This window comes from Crocodylus siamensis, chromosome 2 (assembly GCF_052110815.1).
Source record: "Crocodylus siamensis isolate JL-2025a chromosome 2, ASM5211081v1, whole genome shotgun sequence".
Lineage (NCBI taxonomy): Eukaryota > Metazoa > Chordata > Crocodylia > Crocodylidae > Crocodylus > Crocodylus siamensis.
Genome location: NC_143396.1, coordinates 234,570,288 through 234,591,093, shown reverse-complemented (window position 1 = coordinate 234,591,093; position 20,806 = coordinate 234,570,288). Strand labels below are relative to the sequence as shown.

General features: G+C 40.8%; 2 protein-coding genes across 5 annotated transcripts in view; both read right to left on the bottom strand.

The window, feature by feature from the left end:
• FSIP1 (fibrous sheath interacting protein 1) overlaps positions 1 to 8,650 on the bottom strand; it is a 176,569-nt gene extending 167,919 nt beyond the window's left edge. The window contains exons 1-2 of one of the 4 annotated variants that reach the window (XM_090033471.1): positions 8,535 to 8,630; positions 7,733 to 7,834 (exon numbers count right to left, since the gene is read on the bottom strand). The gene's annotated coding sequence lies outside the window, so the exon portion shown is untranslated. Of the gene's footprint in view, positions 1 to 7,732; positions 7,835 to 8,426 lie in introns of all 4 variants that reach the window. The other 3 variants (XM_090033469.1, XM_090033472.1, XM_090033470.1) reach the window with 3 other exon arrangements.
• A 744-nt stretch (positions 8,651 to 9,394) lies between these two features.
• The window catches only part of GPR176 (G protein-coupled receptor 176), a 133,844-nt gene continuing 122,432 nt past the window's right edge, over positions 9,395 to 20,806 (bottom strand). The window contains exons 3-4 of the mRNA XM_090033473.1: positions 18,191 to 18,443; positions 9,395 to 15,489 (exon numbers count right to left, since the gene is read on the bottom strand). Of these exons, the coding sequence (XP_089889599.1) occupies positions 14,382 to 15,489; positions 18,191 to 18,443 (1,361 nt within the window). The 3' untranslated portion in view covers positions 9,395 to 14,381. The remainder of the gene's footprint in view (positions 15,490 to 18,190; positions 18,444 to 20,806) is intronic.

The window sequence follows — 20,806 nt, the reverse complement described above, 5'->3', positions numbered from 1 at the left end:
TCAGTGCCACTGTGGCAACAGCACCTGTTGCCCTCGCACCCCAAGACAGCTCCTTCCCTGGTCCTTCCTGCCTGTTACACTACTGATGCTTCTTGATTTCAGTGTTTCTGAGAGTCAAAATCTTAAATCAATTCTTATCAACTACTTCTTGCAATTTTTTAGGAGGGGCCTGAAGGAGATGGACTTGGGAAACAGGTTTGCTGAGCAGATGCTGACTAGGTTCACTATCGTGCATCACAAATTGCTGCCCCATGTCCGAGAAATATAAAATGGTAAAGGGAAGCCATTGCTGGTAGGATTTGTGTCATCTGTCAAAAATGCTGGTCCTGGATTTGGCTCCTAATTTTCTTTTTCCACCAGTTCTCATGAAAGATCTTATTAAACAAAATATCTTTCCCAGCTATGTCTACAAATTTATTATGGCATTCCTTGGCTAATGTGTGCGAGGTAGCAAACCAGGTTAACTTACTCACTTACCAAACAAAAATTACAATGTCTAAAAGGCTAAGCATGCTATCCTTATGCATATTTCCTGCCTAATTCTGCAAGTCATGCCTCTGCAGTCAAGGATATGCTTTCCTTAGGAAGCTACTAAACATGAATATGATTAGCAGAGTTGGACTGGAAGTAAACACAGTAACCATGCTACTATAATCCAGTTGCCATATTCCGTCTCTCAGGTCAGTCCTGTGCTACAAACTTCAGGCAGCAGATCAATGTAAATCCAAGATGTGATTCTTGACTAACTGGTATTCCAGCATATGAGTGTCTCTAGGTAGTAAACTATGCTTAATTCACCTCCCCAAGGGAAATACAAATATTGGTGAATTATGCAGTAGTGACTGATTATGAGTTCATAATTGAGGGGAAAAAATGGAGGAGCTGGTGGAAAATCAGAACAATAGCATCTGAAACCAGAGTGGTGAATTATTCCATAGAAAAATTAATCCTAGTTCACTGTATTGGTAAAATTCCACCAGGGTACAGTTTATTTGGCTTCCTTTTTATGAGAACACAATCTTCTAATAATAAATAAAATTTTAAACATACTTCACTTTCCATAAGTTTAAAAAGTTGTCTGCAGAATAGTATGAAAATAGGGTTTTAAGAAACTCGTAACTTTTAAAACTGGACTGTTGCATCTTTTTTTTTTCTTATTTAAAACTAAAGGTATTCTTACATTCCCCTTTCCATCCACTAGATGGTGAAGCACTCTAATTCAGGGTTTTTGCATACTGTTCCAAAGTTTCACTGGGTATCTGAACTTCATTTGGCTTTAACTCGTTAAATTTTGAATATTGTTAATTTTAGCTCGAGAAAAGAGTTGTAAGGTGGGAAGCTGTAGCCTGAGTTGTAACAATCTTCTCTGAACTCCCAAGAAAGAATATGATGGTTTTTCCAGTAAGTGCAAATGGACTTAAGAACATTGCACTATAGAGATCACCCATTCCATGTATCAGCCTGTTAAACAATTTATCCAGCATGACAACTGATGAATCTTTTTATCTTTTAATTTTGATTCGTTTGTATAACAGTAGTTTCTAACCTTTTAAGTAGGAAATTTAAAAAGCAACCCAAGATCTACCATGGACTGCTGCTACATTCTCCCCAGCAGGTAAGTCTGTGGGGAGAGAAGCGGGGGGCAGATTGAGGCAGAGGGAGAAAAAATTATTTGGGGGGCATGCCACCCCCCCCCCACAGGTAAATCCCATCCAGCTGGGGCCCCATTCAACTTACCCCCGATCCTGCCACTGTCTCTCACCATGGGGGCCTTGATCTAGCCCCCACTCCTTCCCTTCCCCACAGACTGACCTGCTGGGCTGGGGTGCATGCATGTATGCACGCAAGCACTCAACCCCCCCCACCCAAGCCTCGACTAGACTCTAAGAGGCTTCAAGATCTACCTGTGGATCAAGATCCACTGGTTGGTGACCACTGTTATACAGTTTCCCATGCATAAGTGCTTCCTTAGTTAATAGGATTTTGTTCATGGTTATTTTTAAGAGAGAGTTTTCAATGAGCCTATTAAAGTCAAGCATTATTCTATAATGTGAATCTATTCACTTTACTGTATACAGCTCTAAAAGTAAGAAGGGATTGCAACAGGGAAGAGACTAAACTAAAAATGGTCTGTCCCGACTAACACCCATTTTGTTCAAGTATCAATGCAGGCGTCTGATCTGGAGAGCCACTGAGAATGTACACATCTTGCAATGAGTCCTTCCAGGCAGCTAAACAAGTATCTAATAAACAACTGTGTGAAACAGCACTTTCTCATGGGTTAGTATGGACTCAGAGAATCTTGAGAATGTATGTTAGTTTTTGGGGCCATGTGATTGCTGTCTGCTACAAGATTCCAACAGACACATACACACTCAGAGCAACATATGGCTTTTACAACTGCTTGCTGGTATGTGTTGTTTTAGAGCTGTTCCACTTTTATTGGAATTATTCTGTTGTTCAGTACAGTAATTATGACAGGATTCACAGTTAAAGTGGATATAGATAATGCAGAAAACCCTTTAGTGCCTGCATGTATTTTAGTGGGCTACATTAAATTGAAATACGCAGAGCTCCAGGTGCATTAAGACACTAGCATTAATCCAAGATTGATATTGCTGTGCTTAAATGATGTTTAACAGCTTCACGGGCTCTCATGTAGATTATCTATAATGCAGGGGATCATGTCTGAAAGTACACTATCTACAGTATGAAAGTACACATACCTTGATGCATCATGAATTGCAGAAATTAGTATTCGTCAATCTAGCAATCTTAAATAAAGTTGAAACTAGATACTGCCACTAGAATATAAGAATTTCTATTATAACTACCACATACAGGGTTTTCATTACTACAGAAGTATATTTGGATATATTCCAAAGGCACAACCTACCACTCTGACGCAAATTATTTATACTAAAACACTTGGACTGCCTTGGAAATGCAGCAGGTCCTCAAGCACATACCACAGAAGCAAGAGCATGTCAGCTTGGGTAGGTGATCTCTGTTTTGCCACACACAGATCTTTTGAGGCACACAGTCAGCCAGATTCCCCAAAGCAGTAGGGCCTCATTGTAATGGGCTACATTTCTCAGAGCTATTGTTGCAAGCTCTCTACAAATGCCAATTTACAGTATTGCATCAGGTGTACATGGGTCACATTTTCATGGTTTTTTATGCAGCAGTGAGGACTAGAAATTTACTTGCTTTTTAAAAATAAAACCTTGGTTTAGCCAGAACTTAAATAGGCAGGACTGGGCTCAGTTTTAGTCCAGTACTACCTGGTGAAGGCCATCCCAGCCACAGTGAGGGAGATCTCTGAACCACACCATCCCAGCCTGTGAGAGCCAGATGCACCCCAACATCACCATCACCCATGAGGCCAAGACAGTTGTGACTGTGGACGTCACCATCCCTTCAGAGAACCAATGCCAGGCCTTCACCGATGCCTGGGCTCACAAGCAGGAGAAGTACGCCCCACTAGCCAACATCCTGATGAGCCATGACTATGACATGACGGTCAACGCGCTCATTGTGGGAACACTTGGAGCCTGGGACCCCAGCAACGAGAGTATCCTGTGTGCCTGCTGTGTCTCCTGCCGCTACACCCAGCTGATGCAGTGCTTCATGGTGTCTGACACCATCCACTGGTCCCGCAACATCTACATCGAGCACATGACAGGCCAGCACCAGTACACAGACCCCAGTATTGCTGCCATAACTATTCAACTCTCTGAGAGGCAGATGCTTTGGGTTAAATGGACACCTTTCCACTTAGGACTACACTGAAACCACTAAACAACACAGGATTATATACTTTTGTTCCATACTACTGTGAACTTCAACTGCATTTGAACATTATAGAGAGACTTTGTCTTACTAACTCTATTTTGAGATATCCACTGCATCTCAAACAATGGTACATTGCATTATGGCAATGATTTTGGCATCTGGGTTGGTGCCAAAGGCCCTGAGGTTGACATAACATTTGAAAAATCTCACAGACATGTATCTGCTACAACATGAGAAACTGTGCCCTGCCACTAAAGGAATTCTAGGTAAGGGGAGCATCCCATGTAAAGGTAGAGACAGAAGGAGACAGGCCTGCTGGGACCATTACAGCAAGGCAACTGTCAAAGATAGTCCTGAGGCTGCCATGGCCCCAGAAATCTAAATAGGAGAGGTGCAGCATTCCTTTGAGACAAGAACAGGGATTGACCTAAACCAGGGGTTGGCAGCATACAGCCCATGAGCCAGATCTAGCTGTTAGAGGTTGGATTCAGTCTGGGGCGCCACCCAAGTCACCCATCCCCACCACACCACCCACCTCCACAGCCCTCCCTGCTGTTCTCTTGTATCTGTGTTCACCCTCACTGCAGAGGGTACCTGTGCAGTAAGGGTAAGCACAGGCAGCTTGCTTAAGAACTCAATGGAAAGTGTAGATTTGCATCTAGCAGCAGGGGAATGCGTCACAAGCTCCAGGCCCATAACAGCAAAAGATTACCAACCCCCGATAGGCTAATATGTCTAAACCCCCATGACATTTGTTTTACAGAGAGGTGGCATCGCACTACATTTCCCATGGTGCTTCAACCAATGATATCCTTTTAGTTGCATGTTTTAAAAACTTGAGCCACAAAAATCCTCCATCTTGCTCAGGGTCTGAGCTGCATTTGGAAGCCAGCAGCCCTTCATTCTAAGCCTATAAACTTTCTCTAAGTTTCCTGGGAATGTTCTAAAACTTTTCCTGCCTGTTTACAGGCATTCAGAGGCTACTTTTCATGACATAAGTTCAGATTCAGACCTGGTTCCCTTCAGGCAGGTAGGGCACAGTAAATCGAGACAAAGCACATCTTAACAGGTTAGGCACAATGAATTCAATGTGATTGCCACACAGATTAAAGGGGAAAATGTACTGGATGTTCTCAACTTGTATTTTCTGGATGCTCATAACATGACTGTGAACTGAAGATCAATGACTTCTTAGGGCAGTGCAAAGTGTGCAATTGCATAGAGCTCCAGCCTGGTTAGGGATCCCTACAAGTATGCTCTACTAAAGCTAGTAAAGAGTGGGGATCTGAAACTGCACCTTTGTATAGCCCCCAGCAGGTGAATCCCACCTTTTTCTGGAAAAGTAACTCAGACATTCTTCCAACTCCAAAAAAATACTATTTCAGGGCAGAACATAGACTACTGAGAGCAGACATTACATATTTAAGCAGGTGGTGAGCACATGAAACAGCAGAGTTACAGTGGAAAGCTTATTTCAGACTTAACAATGACAGTGACTACCAGCACCTCCTATCCATCCCTGTAGGAGTTATACCATACTGTAGATTACATCAGAGTAATCCAGGAGTAACAAAGCATTCATGTATAAAAAGCAAAACAAAACACAGCCCATGATTTTCTCTGCATTACAACTATTAGAGCATCCCACATATATTCTTCATACCTGAGACTCCTACTCACTGTCGGCACTTCCCACATGGCAAAGTGTCTGCCACCTCACAAGAGCTGCTGAAAGTGCAATCTCCAGCTCCTTCTGTGTCTGCTAGGAAGCTGACATAAACCCTTTGAAGAATGAGCCAGTGTGCAAGAATACATTTACTACTCCTGCTTCTCTCCACAGAACTAGGAAAGGATTGCAACCTAGCTGTCAAATCCAAAAGTTAATGATATTGGTTCATCAGTAATATTTCAAATAAGAGCAATGTTATGACCCCTGAGAGTTATATGTCTTAGGGCTAGTAGAAACCTGAGGAACCATAGTGTCATGTAGTAGTTACAGCAAGACTGAGATGGAAGCTATGACTACCACCAAAACCAATCTGTGCCTGACTTTTCCTGTACATATGGCATGGATAACAGTTTCCTGTATCATACAATTTATGTAAAAATGAATGATTAGCAAGTGTTTTGAGATTCTTGGATTATATCAAACTGCTATAGAAATACCAAGCACTTTTTACTTTTTTATATCTGAGACTTCACACAGATTCAACAAACAACCCAAGGATCTCAGACTAGTCACTCAAGCCTGAGAAGGCTCCTTCTTTTCATAATGATGAGCACTATTGTGTATTGTCAATGTGTTCCATATATTTTTCTTTAAAATGTGCTATCATTTCCATGGGTTTCATGAGACATTGCTCTCCTTAACTATTTCTGAAATAAATTAATTTTCTATACAGATAGACAATGCGTTCAGTAAGTGCACCTTGATATAAGCGCGTAATAGAATTACAGGGCCTGATTCTGATCTCATACGGTCATAAATTAAAAGCAGCTTCCACTGCATAAGCGGTATTAGAACCAGCCCACAATTCTGATTGTACTCTTACATTTTTTCGGTTTTTTAGCTGAGATATGTTTAAGATGCCTAAGCACCATACAACAAGTTTTTATTCCTATGTATCACTATGATAGTATTACTGTCCAAAATGCATCTGATTTTCAGCTATCAGTGTGGATTACAAGGACCACACACTAGATCAAAACAGGGCTGCAAAGCTCTTCTAGAAAAGACTTTCATGAGGTTTCATTTCAAATTTCCTGTCTTCCAGATTTTGTTCATTACAGTTCTTCCTGCTCTCCATCTTGTTGCCCATAACGTTCCATTCCTTTGTCATGTCCATATCTGAACCCTTCTCTTGTTCTTATATTTTCAATTTCTTCTGTGCCAACCCTCTGCTTGTAACTCCTTTCTTTCCTTTGGCATTAGATGACACTATCAGAGGAACTGAGCACCCACAGTTTCCACACAAGTCATTTGGAGTTGTAGGTGCTGTGCCCACAAAGAGCATAAACCAATGGGAATCAGGATTGAGACTAGTTTTTAGATACTTGTAGGATCTGGACTGAAACAACCAATCCTCAAATTCCAGTCCCTTTTCAAAAGCCTCTTATTCTATCTGGCCATTCTACATTAAACTGGAAGGGGACCCCGCACTGTTTACAATTTGGATCTTCCATTTCCATGTGGCAACAATATGCTAGATGTGTATTGTCTAGATCTGCATTTAAATGATAAACCCCTTGGTGGTTGGAACTGTATGAAAAAAATGGCATGAGTGCTCAGAAATAGCCCCAGGAACACTTTCTTCAGTGGGCATCAGGCAAGTGCAGCCTCAAACTGCCCATTTGGCAATGGGTCTCTGCTTCTTGTACTTTTCTTTTTCTTATGGTTGAGGAGGCCATGTGTTCTTTATGCATGTACATAGTGCTGAGTTCACCTCTAGCACCTAAAAAAAGAAACTACTTATTAAGTAGTATTTTTGATAGGGAAAGTAGGACAATCAACCTCCAAAGTGCCAATCCTAACTATTTAAAAATCTTAAGTCAGGCCTTCAACATCATAAAAAGAATTTTAGAAATGGGTCTTTTTCTTTGTGCACTGGTCTCTCAGCCTTTTTGGTACATTCACAACATTTTTAAGCATTTCTCCCCAACATAGGAAATTGAAACTTAAGGGCTTTTTTAAATTATGAAAGTTGTTCTCACATGATTACTTGATTCCAGGAGATAAAACTCCAGATTACCACCAAATGTTATGAGCCTCACTAAAAAACAATGCTGCTGTACAGACTTAACACAAGCAATATAACTACATTCAATGGAGGTATAAATCCAGGCACAAATGCTGGTAAATTCACTCTAAAGGTGTCATAATTTATACAAAGATGCTGAAATCTCCCCAGCCTAAGAGCACAATAGAAAGGGGCTGTACCTAGAGTGAAGTTTACACTGTATCAAGAGCATGGAAGGATGCCATTTTCTTTCTTCCTTTCTTGTAACAGATCAGTTTTGTTCCACAATAAACCAGAAAGTTCTATGAAACAGGGAAGTGGAGGTTAGGGTTACCTGCGGAAAAGGCTTGTGAACAGAGGCAACACACAAGGAAAAAAGCACTCCAAGCTCTTCATACTAAAAATTAGTATCTTGAGGAGGATGCATTTAGACCAGCCTCCTTGAGACTTAGAATACAGGCTCCATGCCAACTGAATTCACCCTTTTCCCTTAATCTAATCAAGAAAAATAAAATAAAAAATGCCATGGAAAAATATTGTTCCTATTAATACTACTTTAACTTGCACTTTTCAGTTTAAACTCAGTTTTAGCAGATCTGCTTTTTCATTTCAGCAAAACTGAAACACTAATTTCAGCTGCTTTAGAGCAGACTGAGTGGCAACATGTCAAGACTGTTTTTAACTCTTAGGCTCATTTGTCTTCTGCATCCTGAATATTCTGTGTTCCCACCAAAGGTGATTTTTCTTGGCATCACCCGAAATTCTTACGCTCCAGGGAACAAGTCAAGAAAGCAAAGCAAGGTATCATCAGTTATTTTTCTCTAAGTTTCAGAGGGGGGAAATGAAGTGCATATGTAGTTTTCTATCCAGGTTAATTTAAACATGAACACTAACCTAACTTTTTCTTTTGACTTGTAAGCCAGTTCAGAAGCAGAAGCGAGAAATTCCAGAGATCAGACTGTGAGGAGAGAGAAGAGTCCCAGAGAAGTAAAATGGCCCCACCTGTATTGCAAAGACCGCCGTAGGGCTCCTTCCTCACCCGGTATCTGAGGAGGGGAGGGGGAGTCAGCCGGAACGCCAGGATAAAGGGAGACGCGGGGCAGGCAAGAAGGGGACACAGGAAACCGGAAGAGGTTGACTCAGGCAGCGAGGCGGCAGGGAGAGCCGGCGCTGAGGAAGCTAGGGAGACCGGGCTTAAGAGAAGCAACTCTGGGGAGAGAAGAGAGCCCTGAAGGAAACGCAGGGAGAAACAGACACTGCGGGGAGGCAGTTAGAAGGTATCGTAAAGACCCTAATAGCAGGGCTGAAGAAAAAGGGTACTGCAAAGTTGGGACTATAAGGGCCAAAGGAGTGCCAGTTTGGGTTTTTTTGGTCTCTTTATTAGGGTGAGAGGGAAGTCACCCCAGATAGTGTTTACAACTATCAGGGCAGTAAGCCAGAAAAAAGACTGGCTAGGATTACTGGCAGGTCTGTGCCAGGTTCCAGCCGGGTGAGGTACAACTGGCCCCATCAGGGGATATTGATTGGCCAGACCTAGAGACCCAAGTAGTGTTTTTTCTGTGCTGCTCAAAGGTAAACTTCAGAGACATCTGAATTATTACCTGGTGGAACAGGCAAGGGTGTAGGGGTTGGTGGAGTCCTCACTACACTAAGACAAATTGCATAAGCCAAAGCCAGGTGAGATTGTGGGTGTGTGGGAGGGGGCAGCAAGATGTTGCAGTGAACTTCAGCTTGTTAGCCAAGGAGCTAAAGTTGTCTTGGTGTAGAAGATAGAGTTTAAAAAAAAAAGGGGGGGTGGGGGGAGGGAAGCTGCTCAGGTGCACGAGCTCCAGAGATTGATGACAATGTGGGGCCCCTGCAGGACACATTGGGAAGTTTGGTCATCACACCAGATGACAAAGCTAACATGTTTAATGATTTCTTTGCCTCCGTCTTCCTAAGTAGGGACCAGAACAGCCACCTCCCTGCTGGGCCCACCTTGGGCCCCAGGGGAGGCACACCTGGGCCAAGGGTTAGTGAGGAACTAGTTAGGGAGCTTCTGGAGGGGCTGGATGTATTCAAGTCAGCCGGCCTGGACGATCTCCACCCTAGAGTTCTAAAGGAGGTCATTGCAGGACCCCAGCACGGCTTTACGAGCACTTGTGGTGCTGGAGGACTGGAAGAGGGCCAACGTGGTTCCCATCTTCAAAAAGGGGAAGAAGGAGGACCTAGGAAACTATAGGCCAGTTAGTCTTACCTCGATCCTAGGCAAGCTGTTTGAGAAAATTATTCTGGCACATATCCATGAGGAGCCAGCAGGGGACTGCATGCTTAGGGGCAACCAACATGGGTTCATCAGTGGCAGGTCCTGTCAGACCAACCTAGTGGCCTCTTACAATCAGATCATTGGATGCAGGGGTGGCAGTGAACATAGTCTTCCTGGACTTCCGGAAGGCTTTTGACACTGTCTCTCACCCCATTCTCATTATGAAACTAAGGGACTGTGGTGTAGACACCCACACAGTCAAATGGGTCACCAGCTGGCTGGAGGGCCGCACCCAGAGGGTGGTAGTGGATGGGTCCTTCTCAACCTGGAAGGACGTGGGCAGTGGGGTTCCGCAGGGCTCGGTCCTCGGGCCCGCACTGTTCAACATCTTCATCAGTGACTTGGACGAGGGGGTAAAAAGCACCCTGTTCAAATTTGCTGATGATGCTAAGATGTGGGGGGATGTGGGCACACTGGAAGGAAGCAACAGGCTACAATTGGACCTAGACAAGTTACAAGGGTGGGCGGACGAAAATAGGATGGGTTTCAACACAGACAAGTGCAAGGTGATGCACCTGGGGAGGAACAACCGGCACCATACCTACAGGTTGGGGAACTCCCCTCTTTTCAGCACAGAGGTGGAAAAGGATCTTGGAGTCATCATTGACTCCAAGATGAACATGGGCCGGCAGTGTGGGGAGGCAGTCAGGAAGGCCAACCATACCTTGTCATGCATCCACAGATGCATCTCGAGCAGGTCCAAAGAGTTGATCCTCCCCTTCTGTGCAGCACTGGTCAGGCCACAGTTGGAGTACTGCGTCCAGTTCTGGGTGCCGCACTTCAAGAGGGATGTGGACAGCATGGAGAGCCTCCAGAGGAGGGCCACTCGCATGATCAGGGGACAGCAGGGCAGGCCCTATGAGGAGAGGCTGTGGGACCTGAACCTGTTCAGCCTCCAAAAGAGAAGGCTGAGGGGGGATCTTGTGGCCTGTTATAAACTAGTCAGGGGGGATCAGCAGGCATTGGGGGAGTCGCTATTCCCCCAAGCACCGCCAGGAGTGACCAGGAATAATGGTCACAAGCTGGCAGAGGGTAGATTTAGGCTAGATATCAGGAGGCACTACTGCATGGTCAGGGTGGCTAGGATCTGGAACCAACTTCCAAGAGAAGTGGTGCAGGTTCCTACCCTGGGAATTTAAGAGGGGGTTGGATGAACATCTTGCTGGGGTCATTTGACCTCAGTATTTCCTGCCATGGCAGGGGGTCAGACTAGATGATCTACTCGGGTCCCTTCCAACCCTAGAAACTATGAATAACTTCAGGGGGCAACCTGAAAGCCAAATATTAACCCTGTCTTTCAATATGTAGTTTTCCTTTTAAAGGATTTCCTTGTCTGTATGTGTATATGTATGTATATATTATTAGCTATTTTTATTTCTTCCCAAGGACCAGAATTTTGATTTTTGTGTCTCCATAATATTATTCTTAAATAGTGAAATTAAAATCCCAGTCCCTTTGTCTGGTCCAAATTCTCTCTCTCTCTCTCTCTCTCTCTCTCTCTGCCTCTTCTCACACCCACTACACCTCCCCTACTTTGTCTCACCAATGATTTGTATGTGACCACTTATTTGGTTTTGGGGAAGTGACTATAGTTTTTGTCTTTTCGCTTTGCCCCATCTTTAGGCTAATAGTTAGGAAAAGGGAGAACTCATAGTCAAATTCATAATGGGTTTCTGGAGGGCACACTGAAATCACTGCATAAGCCAACAAAATGGAAACAATTTAGAGTTACTAGTGACCTGGCTGACTTCTAACCAGCGTTCCAAAGTGAAATACCCCATAATGCCTTACCAGTCTTCATAATTCTGTTGTGTTCCTTTTACTAATGTTCTATCATAATGTTACTTACTATTATTCTGTTGAATTAAGTAGCTGTATTGCAAGATATCCAAGGATCAGTTCTTTCAAGGAGTGCAGATGTGCTTTTGTATGGTTTACCTTAATTCACAGAAATTCAAAGAAATTCTGCTGAAAATGAACCAAAATAAAATGGTTTTCAACTATTGTATTACAAGGCAATTCTTCAATGTAGAAAATGTATTCTTATTGATTCGTTTGCTGAAGGAATGCAATGTCTTTAGCCAGTCTGCCAATAAGTACAAGCCGGCTTTTAAATAAATCGTGGGAATAAAATGATCCTTTTTTTTTTTTTTCCCTTTAATCTCTGTAATCAAACCAGGTACTACCACCTGCCTTCCTCAATACTAATGCTAATAATACTAATAATGCAGGATTCATTAACACCAAATCCATGCCCAGTATATATCTGAATTTGGTTCATAATATTTATTATTGATCTTATCTCTCATTTCAAGTTCAGTATAAATGAAATCAGTGGTGGCTTTGTTTTCTGTAGGGAGGTTCAAACTTGGGTTCCAATTTTATCAAAATTCCCCAAGTTCAGAGGAAGCAGAAGAATGCTGTCTTTGGCTTATTTGTCCTTGAAAGTAGGCCACAAATAATTTAGCCCAAACCTTATAAGGAAGATACTACAGCTGAGATCTTCCTTTTTATAGCTGGTTTCTACTTTTTAACGACTTTGAAAAACAAGCACATTACATTACTATATTTTACCAGTAGGCACAGAAAATAAAATAGCCTGGTGCTTCTCAACATTTTTTCCATAATTGGATCTCCCTCTTTTCCCCCAACAAAATCTACCCCCTTTTTCTGGCCAAAGTAATGCCTGACCTCTTTCCCATTTTGCCATATGGAAAGAACAGGACAGCTGCAATGTCTACCAGCAGTTTGGGATGTGGCTGAGGGCCACAATTCCCAAGACCCCTGATATAGCACATATAGCACAGCGTAAAAGGAAAGAACAAATGCATGTAATTTACACTGGTGTTTAAAACCCACGCTACATTTTATTAAAATGCTTGCTTTTAATGATCTGTAGAAATGAATCGCCCTTAGATCCATCTGAAGCTAGTGTCCTGCTTCAGATGCACCAAAGGAAGAACTGATAATATTCACCAACCTCTGCCTAGGCAGAATTTTTTTTTCTTGCTTTTAAACATATATTTGCTGTTATTGTAAACTTGGCAAGGTTCTTCATTTAGTTCTTTCAAACATAGGTTTAAAAAAAATCACTCTGATAAACAGGCAGTAAGCTACAGGTGAAGGCTTGGCATGCAATGAAGATCTAAACTACAGAAGGAACACAAGAACACATAAGGAGTATTAGGGAATTATCAACTTGTGTTTCTAATAAACTACAGCGTGAGACAACAGCAAATGCAGAGAAGGAAGGAAGGACAGACTGCTTGTAACAGAATGAGGATTAAAGTGCTGGGATACGGTAGTTTTCAGGTTGTTTTACAGGTTGTAACAGTTTAAAATTCACACTCAAGATACACAAGACAATACATCTGCAATAATAGAAAAGAGGCAAACTACAGTACAGTGCCTGAGCACACTAACATAATGGACAGTTTTGCTCTGATTCACATAGGATTTAGGTACTAGGTTTGGAAATCTGATTTGCAATTAATGCCTTCAGTGATCCTCGTTCCACAGTGTAACTTAACTTACATTAGCATGTTTGGGATTTATGCCAACATATTGAAAGGAAGGAAGAGGTTCTTCTCTCACCATGTCTTCCAACCCCTGCCCGAAGTAAAGGAATGCACTAACATTTACTCTCAAGGCAGAGGTTTATCTGTCAGTTTGGCTATTTACAATATGCTGGCCTTTTATACACTTTTGGCATTTGTACTATGCTCATCATCATAGTATCAAAGAGCTTCAGTTCTATGTCCTCAACCTATATGTGCATGTATGTTGGAGCTGAATCAGCATCACATGACCTGCAATCTACCTGTAATTATACTACAGAGACACTTCAGTTTTCAAAAGACAAATTAATATTTTAGAAGCTTTGTCCTATTAACATTAACAATTTTTGAGCCTCCTATCCTGGAATGAGGTATCCTCAGGCTTTAAGGATGCTCTAGGCCAAGAGTTAGCATGTTTTATCTAAGAGAATGGCAGAGACAATTGATAAAGAGCAACATGTGTAAAGAACAAATGGGGATTTTTGTTACTTTGTTATGAAAGATTATCTAAACAAAGTGGGCATCTTTTTATATTTCATTAATGAAACATGCAGAAATTTACCATGTCCATTTCCAGGTAACTATGTATAACAGGCCTGAGAAGTAAACTATTTGCCTCCATTTTGTACTCCCTTTTGTACTCCCTGAAGCCCTTTCTACCAGTCCACAGATTAGTTTTGTTTCTGTTTACCGAGTGCCCCAGTAAACCAACTGCCAAACCTCAATATGAAAGTCTTGAATCAGACCTATACTACTGTATGTACTATATTTCACAAGTAAAATTAAGAATGGCTGTCTATAGATATATATATTTTTAATAAAAACAGGTTCATAAGGAACACTTACATATGTTTCCCTTTTGTTTTGTTTTTAAGTATTTGGCACAAAAAAATCAGCCTGTAACAAATTTCAGCATAACAAAGATCCATGGGATCACACATACATCAGAAGGTGGCCTTCTTTTGTCACATAGAGATCCTTCTCTTACTAGGAATCCACCTTAGGAAAGATACTGACTTTATTGTTCCTGCTAATTTTTCTTTCTGCTTTACCCTTGGGTTGCTTTGTCTGGATGAGTTCTTCTGGTGTATTTCCCAAAGGCGGCAGCAATCGCTTCTTACTGTTCCGATTTTCTGAGAGCCACTGCGGAGGCAGCTCAAAGGGCCCAAAGCCAAACTGCATGGAATATTTATCATTGGCCATATCTGCTTCTGTGGGTATTGCTGGAGCCACCTGAGCAGCAGAGTCTGCAATGGTTTGTGGTACACATTTTTTAACCAAAGTCTGTTCTACCTCTAAACTGGTAGTTGGAATTTCCTTCTGCTGAAAGTCACCAGAGCCAACAGATTTAGTTTCATTCTCCTCATCCTCTGTGGGTTTGAAAATCTGCTGCTGCCCAATGTGAAACATCTCCAGGAGCTGGCTACCAGAACGGACACTGGGCTCCAGGTTGGTATCCGCAACACCCCCAGAGCTGACAATATTTCTCCTGCTGTACCTCCGGTGTAGCTGCACTACTGTCCCCACTAAGCACTTCCGTACAGATTTGTTAACAGTCAAAAAAAGCAATGGATTGGCTAGCAGGGAGACCTTGGGCAACCAGATGGCAGTGAGGTGCAAGAAAATTGAAATATCAGAAATATTGAGTATGGTTCTATAAATTACAAGAGTCATATAGGGGACACTGCAGAAAATAAAGATCATAACCATGGAGAGCAGCATGGCATGTAGTTCAGCTTCTCGTTGAGAGGCATATGGAATAGAAATAGTATTCTGAGGGGTCCTTAAGGCAGCTATGATGACTTTCTTCTTCTGGCTGGCACTCAGTGCCCTGCGAATAAGAATCATAAAAAGAAACACCACGGCTACTGGTACAATCACAGTTGTGATGTTATAAATGATGACATACACCAGGTGGCCAAGGGAGTAACTCCAGGATTCAGTACAGGTAGACATGGCATAAATATCAGATACATTGGTCACAGCAAATACAGGAATACTGGCTACCACAGCATGGGCCCAGATGTAGATAACCAGGTCTCGAGACCTTGCATCAGAAATTTTTCTTTCCAGTGGGTATAGAACTGAGTAGTACCTGCCAAGAATAAAACACAACAATTTAGAAGAGACAGAGAGATAGACATAGATTGTTTGGGATCACACAGTCATGACTTGGAGAAGTGGCACAGGGACAGTGCTTAGGGGGAATGTCTTGGTAGCTGTCTGGGGATGATGAGAGCTGCCAAATCACTATTCTTTCATAACCAAGAACTGGGGTTTACAATTCTGGCCCTACAACAGCACTACATTCAGAAGATCTACACTCAGAAGCAAACCGTCAGTGATCAGCCACGCTTTAGCTCTACATCTGAAATTATATTCCAATTTGTTTTAATGTGCATTCATGAATCTATAGATCTATCGATCTCTTCAAAATTAGTTATTGATAAATATCCTAAATAAAACATAATTGTAAACAGCAATAGGAATATGACTGGAACACAGTCTTCTGTACTCTGGCACTTGTCATACAAAAAGCAGGGTAGATTTGTACTTTATGGACTAACTAAATCAAAGATTTAGTTGCATTGCACAAGCTTTTGTAAAATCAAAAATGCATAGTATAAGCTTTGACAAGCACTCAATGTATGTATTTTTAATTATTTAGTCTATAAGGTACAGATTTACCCTGCCTTCTGCCAGACTTCAGACTAACACAACTAACTACCTCTCTCTACTCATTTGTCATACAAATCAGTGAAGTGAGAAGCCTATCGCATCTATGCTTTTGTGTGTACTAAGTCACCCAGGTCATGTAGGAAAGTGTGACCTCTGTCTATTACTGGTTCAGAATGCAAGAATCTTAGCTGTACCTGTCAAGAGAGAACACCAAAAATAAACAATGGCTATAATTCTAGCAGGCATGTACAGAATGAGGTCTTAAAATCATGTTGCTTTGTAGAAAGGTCATTGGCAGTGCACAGTGCTATACACAGCAATTCCTGCATATGCTGTATAGTAGTCCTGCAGTCACCCCTTTACTAGAAACATACTATGGACTTGATTCGCAAAAGGTCTAGTAGCAAGGGCATTGAACAAATAGACAGTTAGACATATAGTAGCAATTGCACGTGAATCTCCAATTTGTATATGCATCTGTGGAAGCTGAAATAATTATATTAAAAATTATTTATATATCAGACCTTATGTAGCAGAGCTAATAATGTGATTTTTGTTGGTACTGACCTTTAGATGGTCTATTTTTAGTCAGAGGGAATAGAGATTCTTTTTATCCCTGGGGATAGGGGTTAATGGTTCTTGATACTTAAAGTCATAAACTTTAGTCCTGATCTCAAAAAATGCACATATCTTCCCTCAAGATGTCCAAAGTAAAAGACATCTTCAGTGTAAATCCAAGCCAATTAAAAACCTGTAGAAACTAACCCATCAGACTTCAAAAGTATCCAGCAGTACCACAATTGTGGTACCACAAATGCAGTACTAACAGTTTTGTAGCTCTGGCTGTTTATGACATGTCATGAGCACCTAAAGTTGCACAGAGTGAATGAACCTACCTTGTAGAAGAGTTCTTTCATGAAGAACAGTTTGACTGGATATAATTAGTTATGTTTTCTCTGTGGCCATTGTGAAGTGTCCATGCAGTATCTCGACAGGAACATAATAATAATAAATAAATAAATAATAAACCCTGGGGCTTTAAAAATACGTAGTCTTAAAAAAAAAAAATCAGACCCTTTGTTTATCTCGTTTTTAGGGAAAAGTATAACATTTTTAAAATTTCTCTTGAAACAAAACAAATCAAGATTATAGGAATTGGGAATAAGTTTAGCTAACATGACTCTGAAACAATTTTTATTAAAGGGGAAATGTCAAACAGAGCTGTGCAAAACAGAGCAATATGGTTTCATAAAACCTTCTATTAATTAACCTCTTCTTCATTTAATTCATGTGGGTTTCCAGCCTCGATTTCAGAACAATGTGTGTATAATTACATGTGCAGTCCTGCAAGCCTCATGTAAGTGTGTAACACTCCTACCAAATTCAGTGGGATTGGACCCTATATTTATTTAGGAACATTATCCTGATGCTCATTAAACATTGTATGCAATTATGGGACAAATTATTTTCTCTACTGCTTTTATCTGGATTCATGAATTTATTTTGCAGTGGATGAAACACAATCCTCCCTCCTATTTATGCCCAGTGTGCTGTGATACATGGGAGCCTCAAAACCCTAGAGGTAATTTTGCCCTTCTTATTTTACTACCACGTAGGGAAAAGAAACTGGGCCAAAAAGTATGGAGATTATAATGAAAACTAAAGTGGCACTTCCAGGCAGAGTTACACATACAAATTTTGCCCAATATTAATTGAAATGTATTGGGACAACATTTACAAATTAATTGAACCCCATTGAAGTCAACAGAATTTGGTCCAGTATAGCTCGGACTCAAGTTAACTACATGATTATCAATAAATTTGTACAACAGCCTTCATAGCATCCACAATGTAGGTATCATTATTTGCAGCAAAATTGCAGTGTTGATGTCAAGTAACATATTTTTGTGATGAATTATGCAGTCAATTCATATCATCACCCTTTTTCTCTAGAGTCTGCTTTCCTTTTGCAGACTTAACACTGATTTATACTGGAATCTGACAAGAAGATAACCTATTTAGCACCAGTCTTATCTGTATGCTGTATATAAATCCATTCTATTGGAATTTTGTAAAACCAAAAATCAAAAACAGCATGTCAGTAAAGCTGATCTTACCTGTCCAAAGCAATGGCAGGAAAACTAAGGATGATCACTGAGCAGAAGACTTTGTGCAAGAACTTGACAATTTTACAAAACGTCATGGTATAGATCCACCAGCAGCACTGTGGACTGGCACTGAGGACAATGTCAAAAGGCACGCACACTAGGCTGGCACAGATCCCAGAGCAGGCCAAGTTCTTAATGAATCTGTTTGTTACTGATTTAAAAAATGATGTTCTGCAGGTTGACCACAGCACCATGAAGTTTCCTGTGGCAATAAAAAAGATAAGAAAAAAATCATATCTTAAACTAATTTTCATATTTTATACAAGTACAAATAAAACCATTTGTTTTGAATTCACTATACCTCATTGATATGATCTAATATCTTTATTCAATATATACAAGCAGTACATAGAGGTTGACCTAAACAGTTAAACTTTCTACTATATGTACCTAAACAGGGTGCCCAGACCAAGCACTTACAATTAAAATTGTAACACACTTGAAGAACTGGCACAGTATTTACCAGAAATACACAGTATTTTTAAAGACAACCATCTTTATTAAAAGACTATAAAGCTTCCACATGGCAGTGATTTCAGTTTCGTATTTGAATATGAAAATGATCCAGTGGCTTGCTTTTTCCACTTCTGAAGACCTTGGTACACATCTCCAGTAGTACATTCAGATCTACAATATTTACCTGAAATTTAATAGGATTTAACAGATTCCTTTCATACAATAAGGTCTAAATATACCAAGGAAGGGAAAAAAAAGAGGAACATAAGATACAAGCCAAAGGTTTTTCTAATATTCAAGAGGTGCACAGTTCAGTTTGCACAGAAATATGGGTGCAGAAAAAGAAAATAAAGGCAACAATCCACACAAAATAACATTAGTGTGATAGTATTTAATCACTGATAGGTGGCCTCATACTCTACTCCTGACAGAAAAAAGTCTCACAGAAGAGAAATGGTGATTCCTATGCAACATTGACATGACCTCAAAATCTCACAGCAGCAACACAGAAAAGAAAGGAAGCACTCTACTGCACAAATTCTGAGGATCCTCCCATTACATACCAAAAATGGCAAAAGCTCAGACTCAATATAAAGCAAATTCAGATTACCGAAGACAGATTTTCAAAGATGAGAGAAAAATTACCTAACAGGAAAAGTGCTTTGAGGGGGAAAAGTTTTAAATGCACTGTATGAAAATAAAAAGATGCATTTATTATTCATCTTGAATACTATACAGCAACCATAACTCTAAAGCATGTTTTTTGCTGTTTCAAATAGTACACGGGGCACATTCTGATGATCATGCACGTACGTGCAGCTTGAACTGCCTCAAACCCATTTGAGGTGCCGTAAACTGTACACAGTGCATGTGCAACCATTCACTGCACTGCTACTTTGCTGTGTGATGGTTTTTAGGATACCAGGAGATCCTGGTGTAAAAAAACAAAACAAAACAAAACAGCCCACTGCTAAAAAAAGTGGTGTGGCGAACATGGGAGCAGCGTGTGCTGCCAGAAACTGGAGCCTGTCTGGCCAGAGCTGCACTCTGGACGCTGGCCTGGCTCCAAGTTGCCAGCCTGGCTCCACTCTTGCTCTAGAAGCCCCCAGGACCCCAGGTAAGTACTGCTGCCAACAGTACTATTTTACAGCAGAGTTAATTAGTCTATTGCACCCTAATACTACCACACATGTAGATGGTGATGCTTTACTGGAGAGCTAATTAGTCTACTCCACAGTAAAGTGCACATGTAGATGCAATGACTGAAAACTAACCTGTTTTGGAAGGAAATGGAAAGATGTATTATCATAGATATGCCAGTTTACCTAAAGCAAATCATACGCTCATCAATATTGTGGAAGGGGTCAGACTGGTTTTCCTAATCTAACTATCCCTGGATGTATATCATGGAATCTGATTCTAAACTCTTTCCCTCATTCAGAGATTCATCGGTGATATGTATGTAACTTTAAAACTAATTAAAATCATAAAAGAGCTGAAGAACATACAAAACAATTTAAATAAATAAAAACAGTCCCATCTTGAAGAAAGGTGCATGTTTCTACAACAGCAGAGTCTCTTGATGCCTGAAGAAGGGTGTTTGTGCCCGAAAACTTGCAAAGAACTTTTTTCCCCAACTATTTAGTTGTTTTAACAAAAGTTATCACATCTACCCAAAGAACCTTATAAGCCTGCCTATTTCTAAATATGGGGTCCCACTAGCGGATTGGAAAAGTACACGTGTTTAAGGAAAAAGGTGGGCAAAAGCAAAAAAAGATAGATAATGGTTTATTATAGATAACAATGCAAAAAAAAACTACATCAATGACTGGTAGGATTTTCCTTGTCTGATCTTCTTCAGCCTTTTTAAACATTTCTTTGAGCCTCAAAGGTCTTTCAAGCTTTCAGAAGATCTCTCTCCTTATTTTTTAAAATAAGCTACTCAAAAAATGAAAACAAACTTACTTTATTCAATCTTTCCACAGTAACTATCAAAAGCCTGTTTAATAGAGAAAACTACTATTAAAGAATATTTCTCTTGATGGCACTGTGCAGTTAGATAAGGAATTCAAAAAAGAAATTATAAGTGCATCTCTGCAGGGCACTAAC